At 37.4% G+C, this 27,518-nt stretch overlaps 1 protein-coding gene across 1 annotated transcript in view; it reads right to left on the reverse strand.

Moving 5' to 3' along the window:
* GALNT18 (polypeptide N-acetylgalactosaminyltransferase 18) overlaps positions 1-27,518 on the reverse strand; it is a 430,583-nt gene that overhangs the window by 73,135 nt on the left and 329,930 nt on the right. The window contains exons 7-8 of the mRNA XM_003773612.2: positions 11,649-11,834; positions 7,064-7,201 (exon numbers count right to left, since the gene is read on the reverse strand). Coding sequence (XP_003773660.2) covers positions 7,064-7,201; positions 11,649-11,834 — 324 coding nt within the window. The remainder of the gene's footprint in view (positions 1-7,063; positions 7,202-11,648; positions 11,835-27,518) is intronic.

Raw genomic sequence — 27,518 nt, forward strand, 5'->3', positions numbered from 1 at the left:
CTGCCAGAGTCTCCAAAGGTTTAGTTCTCTAGCAAAATGCTTGGCACATAGTAGGTACTTAATAAATTCTCATCATTTGTTTGCCCCTTTCACTTCCTGCAGCCCACTTGCCCTCCCTTCTCCTTCATCCTTTTATTCCCCTTACGAAATTTCACCCTGGGGACACTTGGGTTGATCCATTGTTCATGACCTCTGTAAGTACTGTATCCTGGGGACTAATGATTCTCCTGTCATCTAATAAACATAGCAGTTGCTTGGAGAATGGGATACAAACTACACTGGTCTCTTCCTCTGACCACCCATGGGAAGGAAGACGGGGAAAATTCTCCTATCCTGGACTTCTTTTTCTCCAGCCCCATCTCCAATTTGCAGACCAAAGAATATGGAGAACTAATAATAGTAACTCCCTTGGGGTGGGAGGAGCATAATCATCAAAGAAAAATATCCTCTATCATTAAGCTATTAATTAAGCTGCTCCCCTAATCCTCATTGCATTAATGGATATGTGTAATAAACAATTCATAATTATAGAAACATATAATTTGTCATTAGCTGGGATTGCTGTCCACCACCCCCGCCACTGTTAGATAATCTTTAATAATCATAATAGCTCACATCGATAGAGTGCGTCATATTCATAATTATGTTTGAAGTAACTTTGGGAGGTAAACCTCACATATATTATTCACCCCTTTTAACAGGAGGGAAAGTTAAAGTCAAAAGGGGTACAGTGATTTGTCCACAGTCACATAGCAATAAATGGAAAAAACTGGGGCTTGGATGTAGCTAGGCTCTGAGTTTGGTGCTCTACGTATTGTTCCACACTGTCTCATTCTTTTGCACTACTACCCTTGTAACCAGGTCTGCATTTCAGACAGACCCCCAGATTTGAGGAATCCATAAGGTTATAGGCAAGGGTGAAATCCATGTTTGACCCCTCACGAGCTACAAGAGGATGGCATTAAGTTGCCATTATCCCTTTCTTGGGGAGAATGGTAGCCAACCTCCATTTGAAGGGTTGTCATGTGGAAAAGGGATTAGATTTGTTCTTCTTGGAATCAGAGGTCAGAAGTAAGACAGAAAGAAGTTACAGAGAACTAGAATTAGGCACCATGTAGAAACAAACCAACAACAAAAAATCCTTTCCAACTATTGGATAATGATTCAAGTTTTAGATTTTGAGTCAAGCAAATTCGGAAATAATATTTCTGAATTCTGTCTCCATGGCATGCTCCTTCCCTCTTTCCCTCCTTTCTTCCTTCCCTCCCTCCTTCTCTCTTTCTCTGGCTCTGTCCATCCATCAATCTGCCTTTCCCTCCTTTCTTTCTCTTTCTCTCTCTTTCTTCTTCCTTCTCTCTTTCCCTCCCTTCCTTCCTCCTTCCTTTCCTCCCTCTCTCTCTCCTCCCTTCCCTCCCTCCAATCCGTTTTTTCTATCTTCCTTTCTCCTTCCCTACCCCCTCTTTTCCTTCTTTACCTCCTTGTGTCTTTCTGTCTCTGCCTCTTTATCTCACCCTATTTCCCTCTCCCTTCCTCCTTTCTCTTCCCCCACTCTGTTTCTTTCCCTCTCTCCCTTTTCTCTCCTCTCCCTTTCTCTCTCTGTATTTCTGTCTGTCTCTCCCTCTTTACCTTCTCTATATTCATACCCTTTTCCTCCCCCCTACTTATAAAGTTCACATATTCCAGGTTAATGACCCCATTTTTAGAGTGATATGGGGACAGTGATCAGTCCAAGATCATGCAGTGTCAAAAGCAGAAGTGGGATTCAAAGCCTAGGCCCAGCCTGCCCCCTTCCCCAGTCATCAGTCTGGATGCTGAATCTTGGACTGTGACCCCATGAGGTCACTGCTGCTCTTGTGTCTTCAGCACCGCCTCAGTCAGGGATCTAGATCTGGGCCCTCATGCTGCAGTGAGCACCTTCATGGATGAACACATGTTTGATTACACTATTTTTAAATTTATTTTTATATATGTATAATAAATATATATGCATATATTTATTGTGTTACTCATAATAAACCCTCAGTGAGGGCAATGATACTAAGGTAGGGATGGCAGCTAATGGGAAAGGACTGTAGCTAATGGCGAGGCTGTCTGTTTAATCCTGTATCCATTTTTTTTTATTATCATTGCCCTCACTTTACCTGGAATGATCAGATTTAAAGGCTGCTTGTTCACAGATTTTGTTTGCTTTCCAACTCATGGCCAGACTGGGAATGTTTGTGCCAGCCATGTGTGCTTTTAATTTTTTTTTTAATAGAAGGAGGCCTAATGTTTATTTGTAGAAGGGAAATCTGGAGGAAAACAATCTGGGAATGTCAACTGGAGAGATAGGTCACCTTGCCTTGCAACTGTAAACTGAATTGTAAATAATTCCTAGGCAAACCCAGGCCTCCCAAAGAACACCGATCTGGCAAATATTAGTACTCATCTGCCTTTGATCTGTTATATCATCTTGGGTCAATCAATCAGTGCTCATTTATTCATACTAAGTTCCTTGAGAGAAGGGATTGTTTCATTCTCTGTCTTTTTACTCTCAATGACCAGCATAATGCCTGGTGCATAGTAGGAGCTTGTCAATTAATTGATCAGTGGATCACCATGCACTGACCCAAGTTCTGGAAGGTAGAAATAAAAAAATCCAGACAATCCTTGACCCCAAAAAGCATCCATTCTAATAAAGGCGAATCACTTTGTTTCTCAAGTCTTATTTTTCCACAGTAAAAGAATGAAAACATTATCTTCCCTTGCTCATAGGTCTGTTCTTCCAGTTCAAAAAGGTGATGTAGACAAAGTAGTTAAGAACTATGAAGGGCCACAGGTGGGTGAGTTGGTCCTTTTGTGTTACCAGAAGGATACATACATCAACTGGGTCGATAATTTACTTTGGAAAAAAACTGTCATTGTATTATCTCTATTTTCTTTGACCTATACATTTTTTAAAATATCACTGTTGGTCAAGACTTTTGGGATATTCTTAAAATCTGGCTCTTCTGGAGTTAATAATAATGAGAACTGATGTTCACATAAATCCTTTCCCTCATAATTCTCAGGGACCAGATATTATTATCCTTATATTACAGATAAGGAAACTGAAGCTTTGGTGACTAGGGTTCCACAGCCTGGAAGTATCAGAGGTGAGATTTGAAACCAGACCTTCCCAACTCCATCTCCAATACCTCTTCAATACCCCTAAAATAGGGATTTCTTTGGCACAGAGAACTTCCAGAGGAAGATGCTCTTTTCTCATTGTGGATCATAGCCTTCTCTGTAACTTACAGGTTTAAAGAATTGCCCAGCAGACTGAGGGGGGAAGTATCTTGACCTGAGCTTCCTAACTTCAAGGCTTGCTCCCATGCTGTCCCTCCATCTTTCTATTACACTACAGTTATTCTTCTAAGTCATATTCCTCTACTCATCCCTTCATCCCTCTCCAAGTGGCTCATCCCCCCAGGAGATTCTCTATAATGCCTTAGAAACCTCTTCATTCTGTAAGAGATTGGTTGGCTTACACCGGAAGTCCCCTTGACCTCTTCAGCCTCTCCCTCTGCCTGGCTGCTCTACCCAGAATGGCCATTTGGAGGCTGAGGTCTGAGCCAACCATGTCTTTACCACTCTCCTCTCCACTTGGCTGAGTCTTTACCATTTCACCTCCATGGGGACCTTCACATCTCAATTCACTTTTCCGTTCCACTTTATGTCCCTCCTATTAGAATGTAATTTCCTCGACTGCAGAGACTCTCTCTCTTTGTGCTTGCTTTTATATTCTATTCTATTACATTATTTAAATTATTTTTAAAATGATTAATTCAAATAATAATTAAAATAAATTATTATATAAATAATTATATTTGATTTTATGTTACATTACATCATATCATATAGAATATATATTAATATAATACATGTTATATTGATTATTATTTAATTATTATATAATTACATTTACTTGATTTTAAATTATCATATTATTATATATAATATATATAAATATAAATATATATATAAATAATAATATATATATAATATCATATTATTAAATTATCATATCATATTAGGTTTATTGCTTGACACATTGTAAGCTCTTCTTAAAAGTCCATATTACAACTGAGAATATGATAGCAGTCTTCAAGCTTTTGAAGGATTACTATATGAAAAATGGATTATATATTTTTTCTGTCTGACCCTAGAAGAAAAAACCAGTAGCAAAGGGGAAGAGGTTGGAAAACCACAAATTTAGTTTTTGAGGAAATCAACTAGAGATTGTCAAAAAGGGATTGGTATAGCCCAGGAAATGGTGGGTTTCCCCTCACTGGACGACCTACAAGTAAAAGGTGGGTGGCTACAGATTGGCAATACAATAGGATGGGCTATTTCCAGCTAGGGCTCAGGTTATCCCAAATGGAGGCCTGCACTTTAATACTCCAGCAAGATTAGAATTGTGACTCTAGTACTGTAGGTATAAAAACAAAGTTACAATATACATGTATGTGTGTGTGTATACACACAAATATATGCAAATTATGAAATCACTGTCCTGTAAAAATACGCATACATATACACATGTACATGCATGTACACAAGCGTATGTATGTGTAAAACTGTTTTGGGAAGCAGAAAGTAAATTATTAGAAATCAGAGGAATCAACAATTACTTATTAGGTATCTATTGTGTGTTAGGCAGGGCGCAAAACATGAGAGAGACAAAGCTGAAAAGAAGGTCCAAATCTGCCTACCTCCTCTATGGCTTTAGTTGAGCCTCAGTTTCCCCATTTGTAAAATAAGGAAGGACTAGATGTCCTTCCAAAATCCTGTTCAAGTTTGCATCCACACTCTCATGAACCTTCTCTTTCTTTTGTAATAGCCGAAATGTCTTGATCACTTTATAGACTTCTGAAGGCTCTTGCTTTTAAGGAAAGGATTCTTTATAAAACACAAAAATGATATGGTACAATTCTATTGTAGCCATCTGGGAAGGGAGTGGGACAGAAAAAAAGACTTCCCTCTTCTTCATTTACCAGGGCTTAGAGAATAGGCAAAGGAAGTAGATATATGGGGGAAACGGAGATAGATGAGATATACTCTGAGAACAAAATATCTCTGGAGTAGGTATGTCAGAGGAACTTATTTTAAGTCCTAACTTTGCTATTTATGATCAATATGATTTTAGGCAAGTCAATAAACTTGAAATTTATCTATAGAATAAAGGATCTGGACTTAGATGGTCTCTGATCAGAAAGATATTATCCAGTCCTATAACCAAATTAGAAGAGTGGGGGCAATGGGGGTTGGGATACCTACATGAACCATTATCTCCACCTATTTGGGTCTTGAAGGCCTGTGAAATCTGTAAAGTCCAGCTCATCAGGGTTCTCCAGTCCTCCTTCTGGCTGAAATCCCATTTTCTAGGAGGTCTAGTGAGGAAGGATACTAAACACTTCACTTAGGACTCCAGGGGAGAATGATTTAAAGGCCAGCCTAGCTTCTTAAAATCTCAAATATGTGTTAAGAATTGCAGTTTTGTAAGCAGAACAAAGAGAAACTAGAGGAAGAATCCGCAGCTTTGAGGCTTGAAAGCCAAACTGGGCTTTCTGGGTTCCATCCCTGCCTCTGGAAAGAATAATTTGAAAAGCAGGAGCTGAGAGAGTCTTTTCTAAGGAGTCCCTGTCCTTCTTTTGTGTACATGGAAAGTCCTCATTAAGAGTAAAACTTATTTCTACAGCATTTTGTTAACTTTAAAATACTTTCCCTCCATCATCTGATCTGATCCTAGCAACAATGATACTTGGTATTTTGCACAGGATATTATTACAACATATTCCAGTCAAGAAACATTTGTTAAATGTTTCGCTATGTGTAGAGACCTGTGTCAAGCACTGAAGGAAATTCAAATTTGTCAGATGTACAAAAAATTTTGTTTTATTATATCCATAAGATATAATAATATATAATCTATTATATTGTTATATGATATTGTAATGATGTTATATATTATTGTGCACCATCTAATAATACAATGTTGTTATATATAACATTATATATTATTATATATTGAGTTATGTATTATAGTGATGACATATTATTATAATTAACATATATTATATTATATATAACATCATACTAATATCCTATTATAACAACAACATAATAGATTATATATTATATTTCTTATATGGGGCTATGATGCAAACATAGATATCAGATTACCATATCATTTATCTTTGAGAATATCTAGTTTCCATCAACCTAGGGCCACCTACTACCTGAAACACTTCTTCAGTTGTTATTTTTTTGTTCCTCTTGAAATTATTTCATTTAAATTTGAATATATTATTTATTTATTTACCTGGCTACATTTTTATTCATCCCCTCTCCTCAGTAGAGTATAAGTTTCCGGAGGATGGGATCAGCTCCATTTTTATCTTTGAATTTCTGTTTATTTGTTAATTAAGCAAAGTATGGGATTGGAATCAGGAAAATCTGGGTTTCAATTCCTCAGCTCTATTCAATAATTATTAGATATGCTCTTGGGTGCATCATTCAATCTCTTTTGGTATCATGTCTGTCATCTGTGAAATGAGGAGTTTGTTACCTGCCATCCAGGGAAGGGGGTAGGGGGAAGGAGGGGAAAAGTTGGAACAGAAGGTTTTACAAGGGTCAGTGTTGAAAAATTACCCATTCATATGTTTTGTAAATAAAAATCTATAATAAAAAAAAGAAATGAAGGGTTTGGATATGGTGATTTTTAAAAATCCTTTCCAGCTCTAAAGCTAAGATTCTATGTTCCTTAATAGAATTAGATCTTTCTAACCTCATTTTACAGATGAGGAAACTGAGGATCCAAAGGTTAAATAGAGTCACACAGATTGAACAGAATCACAAAGGTTAGCCTAAAGTAATAAAAAGATAAGGGTTTGAGCTGTAATTTCAATTCGATGAAATTGATTATTTTCCACTCTTTCTACCACCCTCATTGCCTTTGTCCTTAAACAAGCAACCATTTTTTAAAATAAAAAATACATCCAATTATTTCTTAAAGACTTTTGAAAATAAATAGAGTGCTTACCACTCCATATGCAATGATATCTGAGTACATCCTCATTTCTGGGTATACACTGACAAGGTACCATCGGAATGTCTTACATTGAAGTTTTTTCCTCAGGGCTTTCCTTGTAGAAATGTCACCAATATCAATTCCAGGATCCTGTACGTGTAGATAGGCAGTCATTATTGAAAAGCAGCTTCTCCCATTCACACATGAAATGTAAGCCCCTATCAGGGGTCTCCTGAGAAATAGTTGTGTTGTTCTGAGCTCTTGGCTGCCAAAGAAAGGCTTCAGACAATATTACTCAGTCTTAGTGATTGTCATTTAATGCCACTGACATTCTTTGGAGTTCTTGTCCGGCAGTAATTCCTATATGGTAGCTGAAATTGAAACCCCTTTGTAGTTAGATAAGTAACAAACTAAATGTCATCATTCAAACCCTGAGATGTAGAAATTCCCAAGGCTTTTTAGGAAAGAAGAGACATGGAAGGGGGTCAACATGAGTGTATGGGGGGAGAGTATTGTAAACACAAGTGTATGGGGGAGAGTATTGTAAACATGAGTGTATGGGGGGAAGATTATTGTAAACATGAGTGTATGGGGGAAGATTATTGTAAACATGAGTGTATGGGGGAAGAGTATTATAAACACAAGTGTATGGGGTAAGAGTATTGTAAACATGAGTGGATGGGATGAGAGTTTTGTACTCCTTGTGTTTCTTGGTATGTCCTGATGTTGCTGAGGAGTGTAATGAGTTATTTCTTGTGATCTTCAATTACCTATAGAGTTATCAAAAATAAGTATCACACACACATATATAAATATAATCTCTGTGTGTGTGTGTGTGTGTGTATGTGTGTATACATGGTAATCCTGGGTGAGGAAACCAACTCTATCAATATAAGTTGACACTTTCTCTGAAATTTATAATTTTTGGGAGTAGCCAGGAGAGCATGGAAAAGTTAAACTTATCTAAGGTCACTCAGCCAGTATGTGTGATAGGAGGAACTTAAATCATATTTCTAGTTTGGAGGCTAACTTTTTAATCTACGATGTAACTGTTAAACAAACACATCCATGGGTACACATATACATATAAATATATGCACATTTGTATATTACACACAAATACATGTATATATACACAAAGACAATATATGTATATACAAATGTATATAATATATACCTGTGGTACTGTTTATATATATATATATATATATATATATATATAAATTTATATAAAATTTTAGTGCAGTTTTAAGCATTAATAGTTTAAACCTACCCTAAGATTTTGGAGTCATGTGTATAAAATGCTATTATTATTATGAGACAGATTGAGTAAAGGCTTCTCTAGAAATCTATCAGTTCCAGTGCATAGACTTGATGGAATGTAGCTACCACTGAAGACAACTGGGCTTCAGCCTCGTTTTCCATATTTATTCTATATTTATCACTTTCATGCACTTTACATTCCAGACAAATGGACCTGCTTGCTGCTTCCTGTATGTAGCATTCTACCTCTCTCCACTTCCCTCCATCCATGAAATAAAGTCCTTCATCACCTCTACCCCTTGGAATCTCTACTTCCTTGTAGCTCAAGTGGTACCATTGAAGTAAAATTTGTTCTGATCCTACCATCACCACTACCACCAGTCTCTCTTTAAATACTCTCCCATCAGAACATTAGTTTGCATTTATTTGTATTTTGTATTCTTCCTTTCAAGTCAAGAGTAAGCACCTCGAGGAGAGGAACAGTTTAATTTTTGGTTCTACAATTTGCTTTTTTTTCTCCCCTCTGTACCTCAGATTTCAATGTTAGAACTCCTTGTACCCATGAAAATTAGCCACTGTTCTGCTTCTCATTTTTATAGAAATGCAGTACTACTTTGTTTTGCAGCTTTCTTATGGATCTATAAAATCACAGCTCTCTTTACCTTATCAATTTAATAGTCTGGAAGTTCCAAGAAGACATGAAACATACCTTATCTAAATGTCCTCTTCATATAACACTTCCTTATTAAATGGTTTTTTTTTTGAGTGAATAACTGAATGAATGAAGGGGAAGTGAAGGCTTGACTTGAAGTTAGGAAGTTGCTATTTAATCATTTAAGTCATATTAGATTCTTTATGACCTCTTTTGGCATTTTCTTGGCAAAGTTACTAAGTGTTTGCCTTTTCCTTCTCCAGTTCATTTTATAGATGAGGAAATTGGGGCAAACAGGATTAAGTAACTTGCCCAAGATTTTGAAACTAGCACTCTATCCATGGTACCACTTAGCTGTCTGAAGTTAGAACTGAATTCAAATCCAACCTATAATATTGTATAACACTGGGCAAGTAAGTCAGTTAATCTTTTGGAGAATCACTTTCCTCATTCATAAAACGCCAGGGCTGGATTATGTGGCCCTCTAGGTCCTTTTCAACTGTAAATCAATAAATATAAGAATGAATGAATCCTAGAAGGAGAGGCATTCCGTTTGGCCAAAAGGGGTCTAAAGAAAGAATATGAAAAGTTTGGTCCTAGTTTCCATTTATCAACTAATTTCATGACCTAAAGAAAGATTTTCACAGGAGTCTAGATTTGGGACTGGTTGGGTCTTTAGAGGTCATCCCACACTCCTTCCTTTTTTTCAAATATGGAAACCAGGGCCCAGAAAACTTAAGTGATTTGCCAAAAATACTAAAGCATATCTAGTATTTGAACCAAAGCCCAGGATTCCAAATCCAGAACTTACTGGCTCCCACTCCCTAGATCTCACTCTGTCTTTTGTAGAAAGAGGGGATTGGTCTCTATTGGTCTTTTGAGCTCTGATATTCTCTAAATTGTATGACTCAATCCTTCTCAGTAGACCTGGGGAGCTAGATCACTCTTCTAATAGACCTCAATGGTTTTCCAAATTCTTAAGTAATAACACTTTTGTTATCATCAGACTGACTTTGTTAAAGTCATTAGGCTGGGACAAAAGGTTTCTTTTGCAGGCTGAAAAAATATCCAGGGGAATGGATTCTGAACTAAAGCCCTATGATTGGACAGCCATCACTAATTTTAAGCCTAGAGTATGATACTGTTTTCCTGAAAAGATTCCTTTTGTCAAGGTTTCACTCTGGCAGCCGATTCATCAATATGTTTTGTCCAGAGTCCTGAGCAGGATTTACCTCATTTTCTCTGGGTAGAGGATGAATCTCTTCTCCTAAATGATGAAGTCTCACACGATTGGTTAGCACAAAGCTCAAGGATTGCTTCTGGTTAAAATACTGCTACCTGTCCTGTCATCTTCATCTATTTTTTGATTCATGAGATGTAAGTTTGGTGGAGTTTGTAAACCGAGCATTTTCTATGGAAATTAGAGATGTATAGTTCTCCCAACAGCCTGTTCCAGTTAAAATGCAGGTCTCTCAAGGAAAGCCATGGCCCAAGGGAGGAAGAGTAGGGTTAGATTTGAAATCACATATATAGTGTGTGTGGAATAGTGGATAAGCTCTGAAAATGGGCCTGGAAACTGGTGTCAAATCTAAATTGTCTTCCCATTTCCAAACGAGTAATTCTTATACTAGATACCCACCAAGGATATAAGGACACACACAAATAATGCATTAACAGTATTATTCTTTCCCTAGTTTTTTTTTTTCTAGAATCCAGTGTATTAAAGCTACATGACAGAGTACACAATGTAGGGCTTGCAGTATAGACCTGCATTAAAATCCTGCCTCTGAGACTTTTTATAGAACTCCCCTCATAGGTTTTTAATTTTTTAAAATCAATTAACAAGTTTATGTTTCCCCTATCTTTCTTCAGGAACTTATTTGCTAAATCACATAGCTTTTCTGAGCCATAGACCTAAGGGGATTTATCTACTAAGTCATGGATGGGGAGTGTTCTGTGCTGGTGGACAAAATTCCCACATGTGGAATTTCCTCCCTGGAGAAGATCAGAGATCATTTGTATTTGTGGAGAAAAGAATAGAAGGTAGTGAATGAGTTGATGAGTGAATCCCAGCAGGGAAGGTATTGTGATGAGGTAGATAAGATCAGCTTTTATAAGATTCAGTACCTGCTAGGAAAATGGCTGAATTTATCCACAATTCTGCATGATGGGTCCCAATGGAAGAATTTCTCACCCAGCCAAAGAAACATATAGTTTACACCTAATGGAATCTGTTGTAAACGCTATAGTGTCAGTCTCTGGTAGTGGTAGGTTTTGGAGAGAGAGCCTTGAACCCAGTCTATAGCCAAAAGTTTAGTGAGTAAATATGTATGGAATTACTGGCAACTGGAAAATTGGGAACTGTTTGAATTTTGATAATTCCTCTTTTCTCATAGATCATGGAAATCTTTAAATTTAGTGTTATTTAATTTTTGGTCACCTGGGAGAGAGCTTTCACACTTAATCCATTCCCCTTAATTCTCAAACAAGTACACTGAAATAAAAGAGAGAAAGCTACCAGCCCCTGTTAAACAGGATAGCCTGGGCCTCCTGCTCTTTTCTTTAAATTTTCAAGATATCTTTTCTGATTGGCTGCCATGGCTGCTAGATAAGCTGTATAAACCACCATATTTGTCTCTAACAGAACCTTGAGCATCTTAGAATCCACGGGGAATGACCTACCTCTAAAGGAATATTCCATGCCATATAAACATGGCTCTTAAATTCATCCATCCAGACTTCCGCCACCCTCAGAGCATTTCTGCGGACGTGGGCCGTGAGGTCCTCAGTGTAGGGCTTGTGAGCTCGTTCAATGTGGGCTATTCTGGAGCAGGGCAGGACCTCCACACTCCCACCACACTGCCACACCTGCAGGGGAGATGACCAATGCAACTCAGATGAATTCCAGCAGACATTAATGGAGAGCATCTTGTGCCCAGATCTCTGGGAGAGACAAAAAGTTCAGACCTGGTCCTTACTCTCATGGAATTTATAATCCCATAGGAGGGGATGGAAGAAGACCAGACAAGGGTCATGAAAGAGACTTCTAAAAAGGGAGAGAACACACCCAACTGGAGAGATTAGAATTGGGAAGAAGAACTGGCTGGGACCATAGAGAGAGAGGCTCAAGCCTACTGATAGAGAGAGAAAGGCTCAGAGAGGGACTTGCCCAAGATCACACAGCAAAATGATGGCAGAGTCTGAACAGGAAGGAAGCTCTCCTGACTCCAAAGCCAGAACTCCTTCCTACTGTATGATATCACCTTATACCAAGAAACAAATCACAGAAACTGTAAGATCATGGGCTTCTGGATTCATGGAGAAAAGGGAATTTTTCAGGCCATCTATTTCAATCTCCTTATTTTACAATTAAGGAAACTGAGGACCAGAGATGCTAGCCGATTTGTCAAATGTCATAGGGTCACATATGGAGATTGAAAAGGGACCTGAAAGGTCACCAAGTCCAACCCATTCATGTTATAGATAAGGCTAAGAGAGTTCACACGGATAATTCAAACCCCCAAACTCTATATGAACCTATTGGCTTTTCCACTGGAGCCTGTCAGTTAGATTTCTTCTTCTTCCTTCTGAGTTTTCCAGGCCAGCATCATGAAGAGAGTGATGTCTCACTAGATGTGCAAAACATTTTACATGTTAGCACTTTCTGTTTTACAATTAGTCACTTTCCCAGCCCCCTAGGAAGCCAGGTCACTTCATCTCTCGAGCTCATTTATCCCCATAACCAACTGAGAAATGCTTCATTTCCATTTCCACTGATCTCAAGCAGGAAATATCCTGGTGAGAGCTAGCAAGGTTCCTGATACTAGAGACAGAAACTATAGTTCCCTGATGCTCTGCATGCTTAATAGTTCATGGTACAACCAGAACCACTTGTCAGAGATACTGGGGTGATGCTGGAGGTGCCTCTGCCATACTCCTACAGGGACCTTAGATGTCATCTTGTCCAATCTGCCATCTCACTGAAAAGAAATTAGAAGCCTCGAAAGAGGGAGGGACTCTCCAAGTTCCCTTAGTAAGTCTCAGGAACAGAACTAGACCCTAGTTCTGTTAACAACCTCTCGGGTGCCTTCAATTACTCAGATATCCTGAAGGTAGGGCAAGTCATTCCTTTTTTTTCTGAGCCTTAGTTTCCCCACATATAAAATGGGAACACATATATTTGAATTACTTTCCTTTTGAAGTTGTAAGATAAGTTCCTTGCAAATCTCAGAGCTCTGAGAAATGTGAACAGCTATTAGCACCCTCATTTTGTAGATTTGAAGCCCACAGAAATTGGGTGACTTGTCCAAGATTAATGGATCAATCAGACAGTGATCAGCGATCATTTGATGATGCAAGTACTGTCTTTCACTTCATTTTTAGCATAGCATTTGGCACATAGTAGGCTCTTCATAAATGTTTATTGATTAAAATTGCTGACTGTGTATTAGACACTATGAAGATATGAAGAAAGCAGAGATAGCCGCTGCCCTCAAGGAATTTGCAGTCTGAAAGGGGAGACAAAACACAAATCAAGCAAATAAATACTTATTCTTCCTACTGTATTCTAGCTCCTATGCTAGGCAAGGAGAATACAAATATAGCAGAAAAAAAGAAACCAAAGGAAGTAAAGATGCCTTCCATTAGATTATGAGTTCCTTGAGAACAGGGATTTTATTATTCCTTTTTAATGTCCCTAAAGCTTAGCATAGTGCCTGGAACACAGTAGGTGCTTAATAAATGCTTGTTAATTTCACTGGACTTGTCCAAGCTAATAAGAGACCTGGGACTTTAAAGATATTCTCTGAAGCCAAAGATCTTTCTGTCACTCCACACTGGTTCCTTCTATTGTGCTGGGAGCCTTGCCACTCACCCATTCATTGATGAATAGTGGAGGGGATGACAATGGTTTTGGAGTTAGGTAGAGTTGGATTCAACAAACACCCATAGAAGCATATATACAATAAATGTGAAGTGGTGTTAGGGACTGCTCCTGTGATTGCACTATATTCCCAGGGTAGGAAACTCCCTTTACCAACACAGGCTGGCACCTTCTTTCCAAGTTCGAATCTTTGAGCATTGTCCAGATCACTTAGAGACTATAACTGGCTGGTCCCAATAGTGACTTCAAGTAGTAATCATTGGCTGTGAAGGCTTAAACCAGCCAGGAAGGCTTTTAGGATAGCTACACCTGAAATCTGAAACATTATAGTTAATGTTCAATTACTAGGTCATGATAGTAATGAGGCAGCTAAGTACACAGTGGTTAGGGGCTACGTCTGGAGGGATAAAGATCTGTGTTCAATTCTGGTTTTGGACACTTACTAGTTATGATCTGGTTCTGTCATTCTGGGCAAGTTACTTGACTCCTGTTAGCTTCAATTTTCTCATGTGTAAAATGGGGATAATAATAACAATATCTACCTCCTAGGATTGTTATGAGGATTTAGTGAAATAATCATAAAGCACTTAGCATAGTGCCTAGCACATAATCAATAATATATGAATTATTACCCATCATCAATATTATTAGTAGTAGTAATAATAATAGTAGTAGTAGTATAGTAATAGTAGTGGTAGTAGTAGTAGTAGTAGTGGTGGTGGTAGTGGTAGTAGTAATGATAGTAATAGTAATAGTAGTAATAGTAGTAGTGGTAGTATAGTAATAGTAGTGGTAGTAGTAGTAGTAGTATAATAGTACTGATGGTGGTGATAGTAGTAGTAGTAGTAAGTAATAGTAATAGTAGTGATGGTGGTGATAGTAGTAGTAGTGGTGGTGGTGGTGGTAGTGGTAGTAGTAATGGTAGTAATAGTAATAGTAGTAGTGGTAGTAGTAGTATACTAGTAGTAATAGTGGTAGTAGTGGTAGTATAGTAGTAGTAGTAGTGGTAGTAGTAGTAATAATGGTAGTAATAGTAATAATGGTAGGAGTAGTAATAGTAATAGTAGTAATGGTAGTAGTAGTAGTAATAATAATAATAGTAGTAGTGGTAGTAGTAGTAATAATGGTAATAGTAGTAATAATGGTAGTAGTAGTAATAGTATTAGTAGTAGTAGTAGTAATAGTAATAGTAGTAGTGGTAGTAGTAGTAGTGGTAGTAGTAGTAGTAGTAGTGACCGAGTTAGGAGTTCAACTCCAAATCTTATGGTTGCAAAGTTAGTCATTTCCTACAAGGGAAGGGAATCAACTTCTAGTATAAGTCCTTTCAAATGAACTCTGGCACACTTCATTTTAACTCAATAGGCTGTTACAGTAAAATATAAAATCTTTAAGGACCGAGACAGTTACAATTTTGGAACTGAAAAAGATGGAGATTCAAACTTTGCCTTTTTACATATTTTGGATTGTGACTTAAGTCAAGCTGCTTAATCTCTTAGTGCTCTTGCTAACTCTCTAAGCCAGGAAGTTGCATAAAAGTTGCTGATCTTCATAGGCAGAAGGAGTTTCTTCACCAGGAACACTCATGAAATCCCAGGTCCACTTTATTCTTATCCTCTATTCCCAGCATCAAAGACAATGCTTGGGATACAGCAGGAACTTAGTGCTGGATTAGTTTACTTGAATCTTTTTTTTAGACAGAGTTAAAAGATCCCCCATAGTATCAATGCTTGGTAAGCACTACCATGTCCAGGGGTGGCCTTAGGGACTAATTTCTATTACTTATGAAGGCAACTTGGACAGTTTTTTTAAATTTTCCTCTCACTTTGTCCCACGAATGAAACAGCACCTTCAGTCTCTTGAGGCAATATTGTTAATGCTAAAATATTCAAGAGAATTATTTTTGTTGCAGTGGGAACAGAGAATATTATTTAAGATGTTTCAACATTGCAAAATTGAACATAAGGCATAACAGTTATTTATCTGAAAAGATATACCCTCTAAAATATCCATATTTAGATTCAATTACATTTGAGAAAGACTTATTGAACTTTGTGTAAGACACTATGCTAAGCACTAGGAATTTAAAGGAAAAAGTGAATTAATTTTCACCCTCAAGGAGCTTACATTCAACTGAGGGGTAGCTGGAAAATAGAATATAGATAGAGGGGAATTAAGGCAACTCATACTAACCATGGAATCCTTAGAGTTCCAATAGAAATAGAATTACTTTCTCACAAAATTTCACCTCCAATATCATCAATTTAAAATAAAAAGTGATATTAGAGGCTATCTACTCCATTTTCTTGAGGAAACTGAGATCCAAGCAGGTGAATTGATTCATCCAAGGAGCACAGGTAGTAATCAACAATTAGTCAACAACTACTCGCAATGGCAGGGACCATGCTAAGAATGTACAATCTGGTCAGGCAAAAAGATAGACATTCTCCTCAAGGATGGACAGGTAAGGTATTGAGAAGCTCGAGGCAAATAATAATGGAACTCAATGGCAAATCTTGGGTGCAATCTAGTCTAAAGAAGTATATAATCTGAACCTGATTTTAAAAGTCACCAGTGAAATATTTAGATCCTTCTCTGTGAAGGGTTACATGTATAAAACTACTGTCTCTTCAGAGTCTTGAGGTTAGGAGGGTCTTAGAGTCACAGAACCCAACTTCCCAATTACCAAATGAAAAGCCCTTTCTCCAGGACCTCTAAAAGACACTCATTCAGGCTTTGCTTGGCTATTTCTAATAAGAGGAGATTCAGTACCTCCTGAGGCAGCTAGCTCCATATTTGTGCAGCTCTAATTGTTAGGAAGCCCTCCCTCTTATGAATCTGACATCTCCCTCCTTGCAGCTTCCACCCATTGTTACTAATTCTGCTCTCCAGGGACAAGCAGAAAAAGTTTAATCCTTCTCCTACTTGCTTGACAACTCTTCAGATACTTAAAGACAGTTATCATGATTACCCAAGACTTCTCTCCTCCGGGCTAAACATCTCTAGCTCCTTTAATTGTTCCTTGCATGACACAGTTGTCAGATTCCTTCCCTGATATGTGTAGCCTCTCTTGGACACAGAACTGAAACCAGTGCTACAGATCAAAGCTTCTCAAATTGTGGGCTGTGACTCCATATGGAGGTCATGTAAATGAACTGGGAGTCATGAAATTATGGTTTATCATCAATAAAGGTTTGATTTGTGTCTTTATTTTACATACCTATATATCCGGGGTCAAGTAAAAATTTCTTGGCTGAGGGCAACTAGGTGGTGCAGTGGATAGAGCACCAGCCCTGAAGTCAGGAAGACCTGAGTTCAAATCTGGTCTCAGACACTTAACACTTCCTAGCTGTGGGACCCTAGGCAAGTCACTTAATCCCATTTGCTTCAGCAAAAAAAAATCTTGGATGAAAAGGGATCATAAGGGGAAAAAGTTTAAGAAGCCCTGTTCTAGATGAGGTCTGCCCAAGGCAAAGCCAAATGGAACTGAGACTTCCCTGGATCTGGACACCAAAGCAGATAAACAACCCCAGGATATGGAAAGAAGTGATTTTTGGCAAATTTGACATCTGTCAATAATGTATGTGTGTGTGTGTGTGTGTGTGTGTGTGTGTGTAGAGGGGCAATTAGAAGAATTCTTCAATTAAAGTGAGGAGTTTACAAGTCAATGAATCATTGTTGGGACTTGATTCTCCACACATATTTCTGCATTGAGTATAGGCAACTTATTAAAAGACAGCACCCAAACAGATCTCAGTGCCTATTTTGAGAGGAATTACTTTGTGTCACCCTTTGGCTCCTCTTAAGGCAGTGATTCCCATTTAGTGTTTTAAGAATCCTCAAGATTCTGAGCAATGGTCCAAAAGATTCACGATAAACATTCTCTAATAGTACTTATAACTGTAAACATTTTAATAATATTATGAAAAATGCAAATTGTCTCTTGGGAATTCACAATACATTTTTTTGTTATTGAAAGGGGTAATGGAACAAAATTCATTGGGAACTGACTGGACCTGCTTCCAATATGATTTGGTTGCCGAGAAATTATGGGAGGAATGAATCTTATCTGAGGAGTCATATCCTGTTCTGGCCTATAAAGAAGGAAGGAAACAAGTGTTTATTAAGTGACATATATATATATATATGTGTAGATATATATGTATGTGTATATAAATATAAGTATATTTATATTACATATTACATAAATATTTATATATATTACACACATATTTATTTATATGTAATATAAATATGTTTATATATAAAAACAATCCTGGGAGGTAGATAAAATTATTATCTGCATTTTATACTGAAGAAACTGAGACAGAGTTCAAATGCCTTGCCCAAGGTCACAATTCAGATATTCCCAATTCCAGATGTATTACTCTAACTGCTGCACTACCAGTTGCCTTTATTAAAGAGAATGAATAGACCAACTTCTTGCTTATTTAAACCTTTCCTATTGCATCTTCCGTCCTGCACATAGGAATATAGGAGAATGGGGAGAGAATTTCTTTACGTTCAGCAATACCAAAATGTATTTGCCTATTGGGAAAGGAGAAGTTCAAATTACTGGGTGGCATTACAAGTCTGGGAAGAACTGTGTGGAATTCTATGAGAGAAAAGGATTTCAGGAGAATGTTAAGAATATTATCCTTTTGGCAATCTCCAGTTCATTTCCTTCTTGACAGGAAGTACTCTGAGTGTTTTATATGTTTTCTATACCTGTTTCTAGGCCCCAGGGAAGTCTTTGTATCTTTAGTATCATCCCTGGTAAGAAATAAAGACTGTCCTTTATACACTATACATTCATTATCTTAAGAGTTTGTATCTTATATACCCACCTAGACACAAGCATTTTCCGAAATTTACCAGAGTATATTCTGGATGTTGGCATGTATGCCAAATAAAGAGATAAATCTTTCAAAGATTCTAAGAGAAAACCCAATCCATGGGAACCCCAATCTTGCAGGGCACTGGGTCAGTGGCAATATATATAAAGGAGTATAGTGAAAAAAACCTAAAACACCAATCTGGGAATCAGGAGATTCAGATTGTAGTCCCAGTTCTGCTACTAATTATCTCCACATTTCTATTCCCTGGATTTGTCTTCTGCAACACAATTTGTCTCCTCACGTACAATAATAGAATTGAATTAAATAGCAACAATAACAATAAATAATAATATTAATATAATTTTATAATCCCTTAAAAATTTTTACTATTAATATTATTGTTTATTGTTATTATTGTAAATTATAAAGTTTTTAAAATGATTTATATGCAACATCTCCTTTGATCCTCACAACATCTCTTTGGGTTAAGTAGAGAAAAGAAATGTCTGGGTCATTCCCTCAAGTCCTTCCTATGACGGATATTCTCTGATTCTCTGAATAACCTGGGAGTGTGCTGTAAGAGCCTAATTATCAACTTAAACATCTGGCTGCAGCCTCTGGATTCTTGGCTGTTTCTGTGAGGAGGAGGAGATGGCGTGGATTCAGCGTGTTTACAGAGCTATCTCTGAGACACTGCCTAATTGCTTTCAGCTTATGCCATAGGAAACAAAGGAGAACCTTGTAGCTTAAGATCACCAAGTAAAGAAGATTTCAGGGGTCCACTGCATAGAAAGGGGGAATCCATGAAATCTCTTGAGGAGATTCTGACAACAGGTGGGAACTGTCCATGGTTATGACCCTATGTAGATTGCAGAAGGGAGAGTGGAAATCCTTGAGGGGTTTTGGGTGAATATTTATTTTGCTAGTAAACAGAGCTTAGCAATGGCTCATGAATTTAGGAAAGCTGGGCACTCTTTTCCAGCAGCAGGCCAAGAATAAAGTTGAAATTATTTTGAGAATTGGAGGAGGGAGAAGAAATGGGCATTAATAATGAAGCAGAAAGGCATTTAGAACTAGTCTGAGGACTGGAAGAGAGGGGTGTGTATGTGGGAGAGAGAAGGGGGAAAGGAGAGAAGAGAGGGAGAGAAAGAGAGAATAGATAGATGAGGTATATTTTTGGAGGCAGCAAATAGCTACTACATGGCAGGTCTAAGCCTAGAGGCTCATTAGATGAGAAGAAGCAGTTAGCCTAGGAATCCATGCCAGCTATGGCTAGATGGGGGACAGACATTTAGTATTTAATTCCAAGGCTCTGGAATATGGCAATTCTGTATTCTTTATTTTGTCTCTCCCATCCTCCTTCAGATACAAATAAAAAGGTTTTGTTGCTGGTGGTTTTCTTTTTAACCCAATCTCAAAGGGGATTCAACCTGGAAGCAAAGGATTTGGGTTCAAAGTGTATGATGCTGTCACTACCTGACCTAGACCTTCCTCCCAAGCAAATCACTTCACTTTTATGGGCCTCAGTTTATTTACAAAAATAAAGGTATTGGACTAGATGGTCTCTAATGTCTTTTCTAATTCAAAATCTATGGTCAAAGAGGAAGACAGAGGATATCCAGTCTTGGGACCAGTAAGAGAATGGAAAAGTATAGGATGATTCAGGAGGGGAATTTTTGGGGAGAAAGGCCAAATATAGGCAGAAAAAAGAGAAAATGTCAGGTGAGTCTGTCCATGGTATTACAAGAGCTGATCCCTTTCCTTCCTAGAATCTGCTTCCTCAAAGTTAAGTCCAGGGGATTTCAGGTCATCATGCAAGTAGAAGAAGCTCTGATACTTAGCACCTGCATGACTTTAGGCAAGTCATACAGTAGCTCTAGGACCCAGTTTATCCTTCTGTAAAATAAATGGGTTGGAGTAAAAGACCTCTGAGATCCCTTTTGGCTTTAAATCTATGTTCTATGCCATGTAATCTTAAGGCAGTAAAATCTTCCTCCTTCATGGTGCTGTTGGCGACCAATCTGCAAACACTTCATGTAAGCAGGTAGGTACCAGAAGTCAAGGGCAGCTGTTGTTGGGGAGAAAGAATGTAATGGAAGGGAAGCTTTGTCCAACCCTTTCTATCCCGAAGGTGCACAATACAGTTTAAGGAGTATTGGGTGATCGATCACTCGTGTCAGGGAAACGCAGTTTTAAATACCATCTCTGCATCCTCTTATTTATAAAAGCCCATAAAAGCGACATACGACTAGACTTAATTGTACCCAGTGATTTCCCTCAAACCCAAGCTATTTTTCAGCAAGGCTCTCTCTGATGCCTAAGTGCATCCTACTGCAGCCCAATAGAGGCATTTAGTTATTTTGATTATGTAGTTTAAATTAATGTCATAAAACCAGGCAAGCCACAGAATGAACAGAGACAATCTCAAACAGCTTCATATAGTGAGAACGTTAACTTCATTTCACTGTAGAGAAACCACCAAACTGCCCCCATATCCTAAGGCATCTACTGTAGAAGTGCTTCTCCAAGGCTCCCAGTCATAACAGATAACTTAATATGGATAGTAAACAACAATTAGCTAGTGCTTGAGCAAAATCCAATTAATCAGTCTTTCTTTCCTGAAGCAGGGAGCTGTGTTCCCTTCTTCAAGAAGGGCTGATCCTTCAGCTTCAGGAAATATTTGCAATGAATGCACAAATTAAGGGTGAAGTTTGAGAGTGAAGATGTTGTAGGTCTAGGAGCCAAGATCTTCATCTGGAAGGGACTTGAGGTCATTTAGTCTAGCACATTTTTACAGATCAGGAAGCAGCCCCAGAAAGGTTGACTTGCTTAAGACCACACAAGTAGAAGAGCCAGTATTTAAAACTAGCATCTGTGACTAAATTTTGTATTGTTTTCATGGTTCTGAGGAGATAAGGTCCTGTACTGGGTGAAGATAAGTGTCAGAGGAGAGAAAAGGAGTATTCAAGAGATATTGCAGATCAATAGAGCTTGGCAAGAGCTTGGATATGAGGAAGAAGAGGAGGGGGAAAGAGATTGTGAAGAGTCTAGGATTACTTCTAGGTTGGAAGCCTCAGGAACTGGAGTATAGAGCTGCCTCTACAGTAATAGGGAAGGAAGGAAGGTTTTGGGAAAATATAATGAATTCTGTATTGATCATTTTTAAGTTTAAAATGTCTACTAGAAATCCGGTTTGAGATGTCTGGATTTGTTGGAGAATCAATAGACATAACGGAAATGAAAGCAACTTAGTAAATAGTATAACATTGTGCCTAGAGAAGTGATGGTATCAGCATTAGAATTCTCTTCTCAGGTTGTTGGACTGAGTTTGGGCTTAGCCCATCCCCACCAATCCTCCTTCCAAATGAAGTAGTGGAGATTGATTCTGGGTTTGTACTCATCCACTATGCACTGAGTCCCCAAAAGTTACTGATCCGGGTTCTGATATCCCAGCCCATCTTCAGAGACAGTTCCATCTAAGTCACCACCCCAAAAGATAGATTGTGCAATCTATAGATGCTAATAATAGTTTGCATTTTTCAACAATTTAAGATTTGTACCCCCTTTCTGTAAATGATCCTCACAATAACTCAAGGAGGCAAGTAGTAGAATAATTATTCCTCATGTGAGGAAACAGAGGTTCAGAAAGCTTAATTTGTCTTCACTGTCACCAAGGCTGGACTCATGGATGCTCCCAAGAAGGCCAAAATAGGATAGGGTCAAGACTGGGTAGAGAAAGGCTTTGTGGGTCAGAACTATTTGGAATTAGTCCTGAACCATGGAATCATCAACATATACAAGAATCCCTTTCTCATGTAGCTATCCCTGTTTTGTTGACTTTCAGGCCAAGGTTACTCCTTTTGAATGCATTATCTTTTCCTCTCGCTTTTAGGCTCCCGTATCTTACTGGGGAGTATCTTGTTGACCTGGTCCACTTCAGGTCCCCACTATCAAGCCTCACATAAATGATTTCTCCACTTGTAAAACATCACACCACACCACATGTATAGAAATACATGACCTCCATTTTCTTTTTTGATCAAATCTTGCTTCATTTCTCATGGATTCTCATTCTAAAAAATAAAGTTCTTGAGAGTAGAGGCATTTTTATTTAGGATCCAAAGCCTAACACAATGGCAAATACACAGAGGGCACTTAATACATGTTTGTTGATTGATTAATTCACTTGCAAAATCCTCACAACCATTGTACCATGTTTTCCCCGTGGGGCTTCACTTTCTTGTCTTGTCCTTCCATTTCTTTATTGGCAGACATATCGACTTTCTACTTTACTGAGATGTTTGAGACAGTACAGTACAATAGGCAAAGTCCTGCATTTGGTATTATATGGTTTGGATTCAATTCCCGTGTGATATAGTACAAATCACTTGACCTTTCTAGACCTCCATTTCTTTACCTGTAAAACAATAGGACTGGACTAACTCTAAATTTATAATCTAATGAGTCTATTAGGTTACAAATTTCCTATCTCTCTTTCTCTACATTCTAATAATTTGTATCTTCATACTCAGTTCCTTATATTCCTCTTAGTGGTGAAATGGTTCCTCTTAGAACAAGACTCCACCTACTCCAGGGGTTCTTGATTCCATTTTCTCCTATATTTTCTGGGATCTTGTTTGGTTCTTTCTCTCCTTCCCCTTTCTGCTTTCTATTCCTTTCTTCCTTTCCTGATGACTTCTTCCCTTATACTTTCAAACATGTAAGGATCTCCCCAATCTTAAAACAACAACTTTTCTCTTTTTTCTACCATCTTCTCAAGCAATTCCCCCCCATTTCTCCTTTTCCTTTCTTCTTCACTGTTTTTTCTAAAATTCCATACAATTATCCACCTACAGAAATTATTCTCTCAATCAAAAAGTCACCAATGATACCCTCATTTCAAAATCCAATGGTAATTTCTTTACCATCATTTCTCTTAATAAAACAAAGCAAAAAAAATCCTTTTCAGCATTTGAAATTTTTGACCAGCCCCTCTATGAAATTCTCCATTTCTCTGGTTTCCATGGCATTCTATAGCTTGGCTGGGCTCTTGCCTTTTTTTGCTGTTTCTCTTTGTTCTTCATAAGATCATAGATCTAGGGAAAGGACCTAAGCCACCTGTCCAACTCACTCATTTTATGGTTATTATTATTGTTAATAGTAATAATAGCATTGACATAGCAATTATGGGCTGCAAAACTTCTAATATCATCTCATAACATACCTGGGAGGCAGATGATATTATTAACCTTTATAGTTCAGATAAGTAAACTGAGGCAAACAGAGATTAATCAACTTGCTTGGAATTTTAAGCTATATCATTGAACTCTATACTATTTTTTTGTGCCATATCATGCTTTCTTCCCCTCTCTGCATCCTTAAAGTAGATAGATAGCTTCCTAGATTTTTTATTCATGGTTCTCTTGGGGACTGGAATTTTTTCCTTTTGCATCATCAACCACTCCCATTTTCTAGTTATTTACCTTCATATGGATGACACATAGATGCATACACACACACACACACACACACACACACACACACATATATATTTACATATACTCATATGTATGTATTTACATCCATCTTAATCCCGGTCTTTTCATTTGAACTCCACTTTTACATGAAGTCCCTATTTCCATTCTCTTGCCTTTACCATCTATCTTACATGCTACTAAGAATAGTTTGGTCTGAGATGAAGAAACACCAAATGAAATGTGCTTTTCAATATACATAATAGACCCAAAAAAGAGAATTGTACATGAAACTTCAGATCTCCATTATGTAACAATTAATTTTCTTTTAAGATATATAATAAATGCACTCCATTCATTTTAAATTGGTGGTAATTCTTTTTGGCCTTCTTTTGTGTGAATTAAAACAAAAACAAAGCTGTGACTTAATGACTCTTTTCATTTTTACTTTTATCTTTTACTATCCTTCTCCATTAAGACTTGAAAAAATTTAAGTGATCAAGTAATACAAATTCCTCCATTCAAAATAGCCCGAAAATATTCTACATTTTGCATCTATCATCTATTTGCCATGAGTTGGATAGTATGATTTTCCTCACAAACTACATATTATTATTGCTAAACTAATCTTCATAGCATACAGCTCTGACCACATCATCTCATTCACCAAAAAACTCTTCAAAATTTTCATACTAGCTAGAGAATAAACTTCAAACTCTTAGCAATTTGGAACTATGCCCAAATGCTATCAATCTGGCCTACCTTTTGATCCAGCAGTGTCATTACTGGGTCTATATTCCAAAGAAATCATAACAAAGGGAAAAGGACCCATATGTGCAAAAATGTTTGTGGCAGCCCTCTTTGTAGTGGCCAGAAACTGGAAACTGAGTGGATGCCCATCAATTGGAGAATGGCTGGATAAATTATGGTATATGAATGCCATGGAATATTATTTTTCTTTTTTTTTAATTTTTTAAAAATTTTACTATAAAAATAACCAGCAGACTGATTTCAGAAAAGCCTGGAAGACTTAACATAAACTGATGCTAATTGAGGTGAGTAGAACCAGAAGAACATTATACATTGTAACAACAAGATTATGTGATGATCAGCTGTGATGGACTTGGCTCTTTTAAAAAATAAGTTAATTCAAGCAATTCCAATAGATTTGTGATGAGCCATTCACATTCAGAGAAAGAACTATAGAAACTGAATTTGAATCAAAGCATAGTATTTTCACCTTATTATTGTTGTTTGTTTGGTTGTTTCTTTGTTTCTCATATTTTTCCCCTTTTGATCTGATTTTTCTTTTGCAACATGACAAATATGGAAATATTTTTAGAAGAATTGTACATTTTTAACCTATATTAGATTTCTCGGTGTCTAGGGGAGGGGTAAAGAGGAGGAAGGGAGAAAAATTTGGAAAAATGTTTTGCAAAGGTGAATGCTGAAAACTATCTTTGCATGTATTTGGAAAAATAAAAAGTGATTATTAAAAAAAATAACTTCAAATTCCTTACCCTGATATTTAAAGTCCTTTGGCTTTCTGTTTTCCTGTCTTTAACATGATAATTTCCTATATTCTTTTTCTGCTATTGCCATTCTATATCAAGGATATTTACTCTTTAGCTAAGGATGTTCTTAGAAAAGAATAAAGATAGGGGAAACTTCAGAGTTATTCTCTCAGATAATCAATCAGTAGATGTTTTTAAAATTAAAGTATACTATGTGATATGAATATTCAAGATATGGTTTGATTTTTATACACTGGTTAACACCTCATAATCTGACGAACTCAGGCCATTCTACTATTCCTTCCTAAAATTCACAGATTCTCATAATAGCCCTATGAAACTGGTAATGCAAATAATATCATCAATATCGTATAGATGAAGAAGATGGAGTTCATGGAAGTTAAATTACTTGGCCAAGTTAACACAATCAGAGAGTGTGAGAACTGAGACTTGAACCCAGGCCTCTGATTCCAAATCCAGTGCTCTTTCTAATACGTAAGAACTTTCTTCTTCAACTTAAACTCTCTTTCAAGAGGCAAAAAGTTTTTGGGGAAGGAAACATACCTTGTATTTATTTATGCTCTTTCCCCTTTACTGTATTTAGTACAGATCACATTACAGGAAAGAATAAATCAATAGGATGCTGATGAAAACACCTCTAACCCCCTTATCATGGAAGTTGGAGGTCCACAGATATTACACATTATACATATTTTCAATCTTTTTTCAATGTATCAATTAGTTATGCTGACATTTTTTTCCTCACTTAAAAAAATTGTTCAGTGGGATGGTTCTCTTGGAGGGAGAGGGAAAAGGACACATAAGATAATTAGGTTGATGTAAAAACAGAAAATATCAATATTTATTTTAAAATACCATACTGGGTAAAGTACGTTTTTAGTGAATATAGACTGAGTTATTGATCAAGTGATGACTTCACTAGCTTTCTACTTTGATGTGGGAATTGAATGTAGGTATCCCTACCATCCCTATCTCCAGTTCTCCTGGATGCATTTGAAATTTATTTGAAATTGCAGAAACCTTCATAGACTTAGAGATTTAAAGCTGGAAGGGAACTTAAAAGTCACCTAGTCCAATCCCCTTATTTTGCAGATGAGGATTCAGAGAGAGGTTAGGTCCCTTGCCTAGGGTCATGTTTTAGCTGAGCCAGAATTCCGTTCTCTGTACTGAGCTAGTCTCCCTGCTCACTTTCCCATCTATACCAAGAAAAAAGAAACCTGCAATACTATTTCCCAAGCTGTGCTTTTGTGATTGGCCCCATTGGAAGTGTCCTTTGGACGGTATTACTGCTGGGAAAAATAATGCTTATTCTTGGAATGACTCCCTAGGGGGGTCTGAATATTTGGGACAGCCCCAAGACAGACTTTAAAAGATTTCCCAGTTTGGAAGGGTTTCTTCCTAGCTCTCAAGAGATGGCAGAGAATGGGTTTTTTGGATGAATTCCAAGGAAATGGGGAGAGGAAAGATCCAGCTGAACTGTCTTGAAGCTTTTTATGTTTTGGAATTTTTTTAAAGACTTTTCTCCAAGGATTTAGGATTTGCTGAAGTAGTAGTCTTTCCTATTGGAAACTCAGTGAGCTAAGTGTGAGAAAGGAGAGGTTAGGAGTGTCACCGATGCAAGCAAACTGGTCCATTACATAAAGGGGATTCTGGATCCCCTCTTGGACCCCAAAGGTTTTTTTTAGGCTATATATACTTTGCAAGAGTGACTTTGGAGATGCTATTTGTACAGATTATCTGTTTATTTACTCCTTTTTTCTTTTTTTTTTTTTTGGTTGAATGTGAAAAGCAATGTGGACCACTGGATGCATGACCCAGCCTTGGAA

This window comes from Sarcophilus harrisii, chromosome 6, assembly GCF_902635505.1.
Source record: "Sarcophilus harrisii chromosome 6, mSarHar1.11, whole genome shotgun sequence".
In the NCBI taxonomy this organism is placed as follows: domain Eukaryota; kingdom Metazoa; phylum Chordata; class Mammalia; order Dasyuromorphia; family Dasyuridae; genus Sarcophilus; species Sarcophilus harrisii.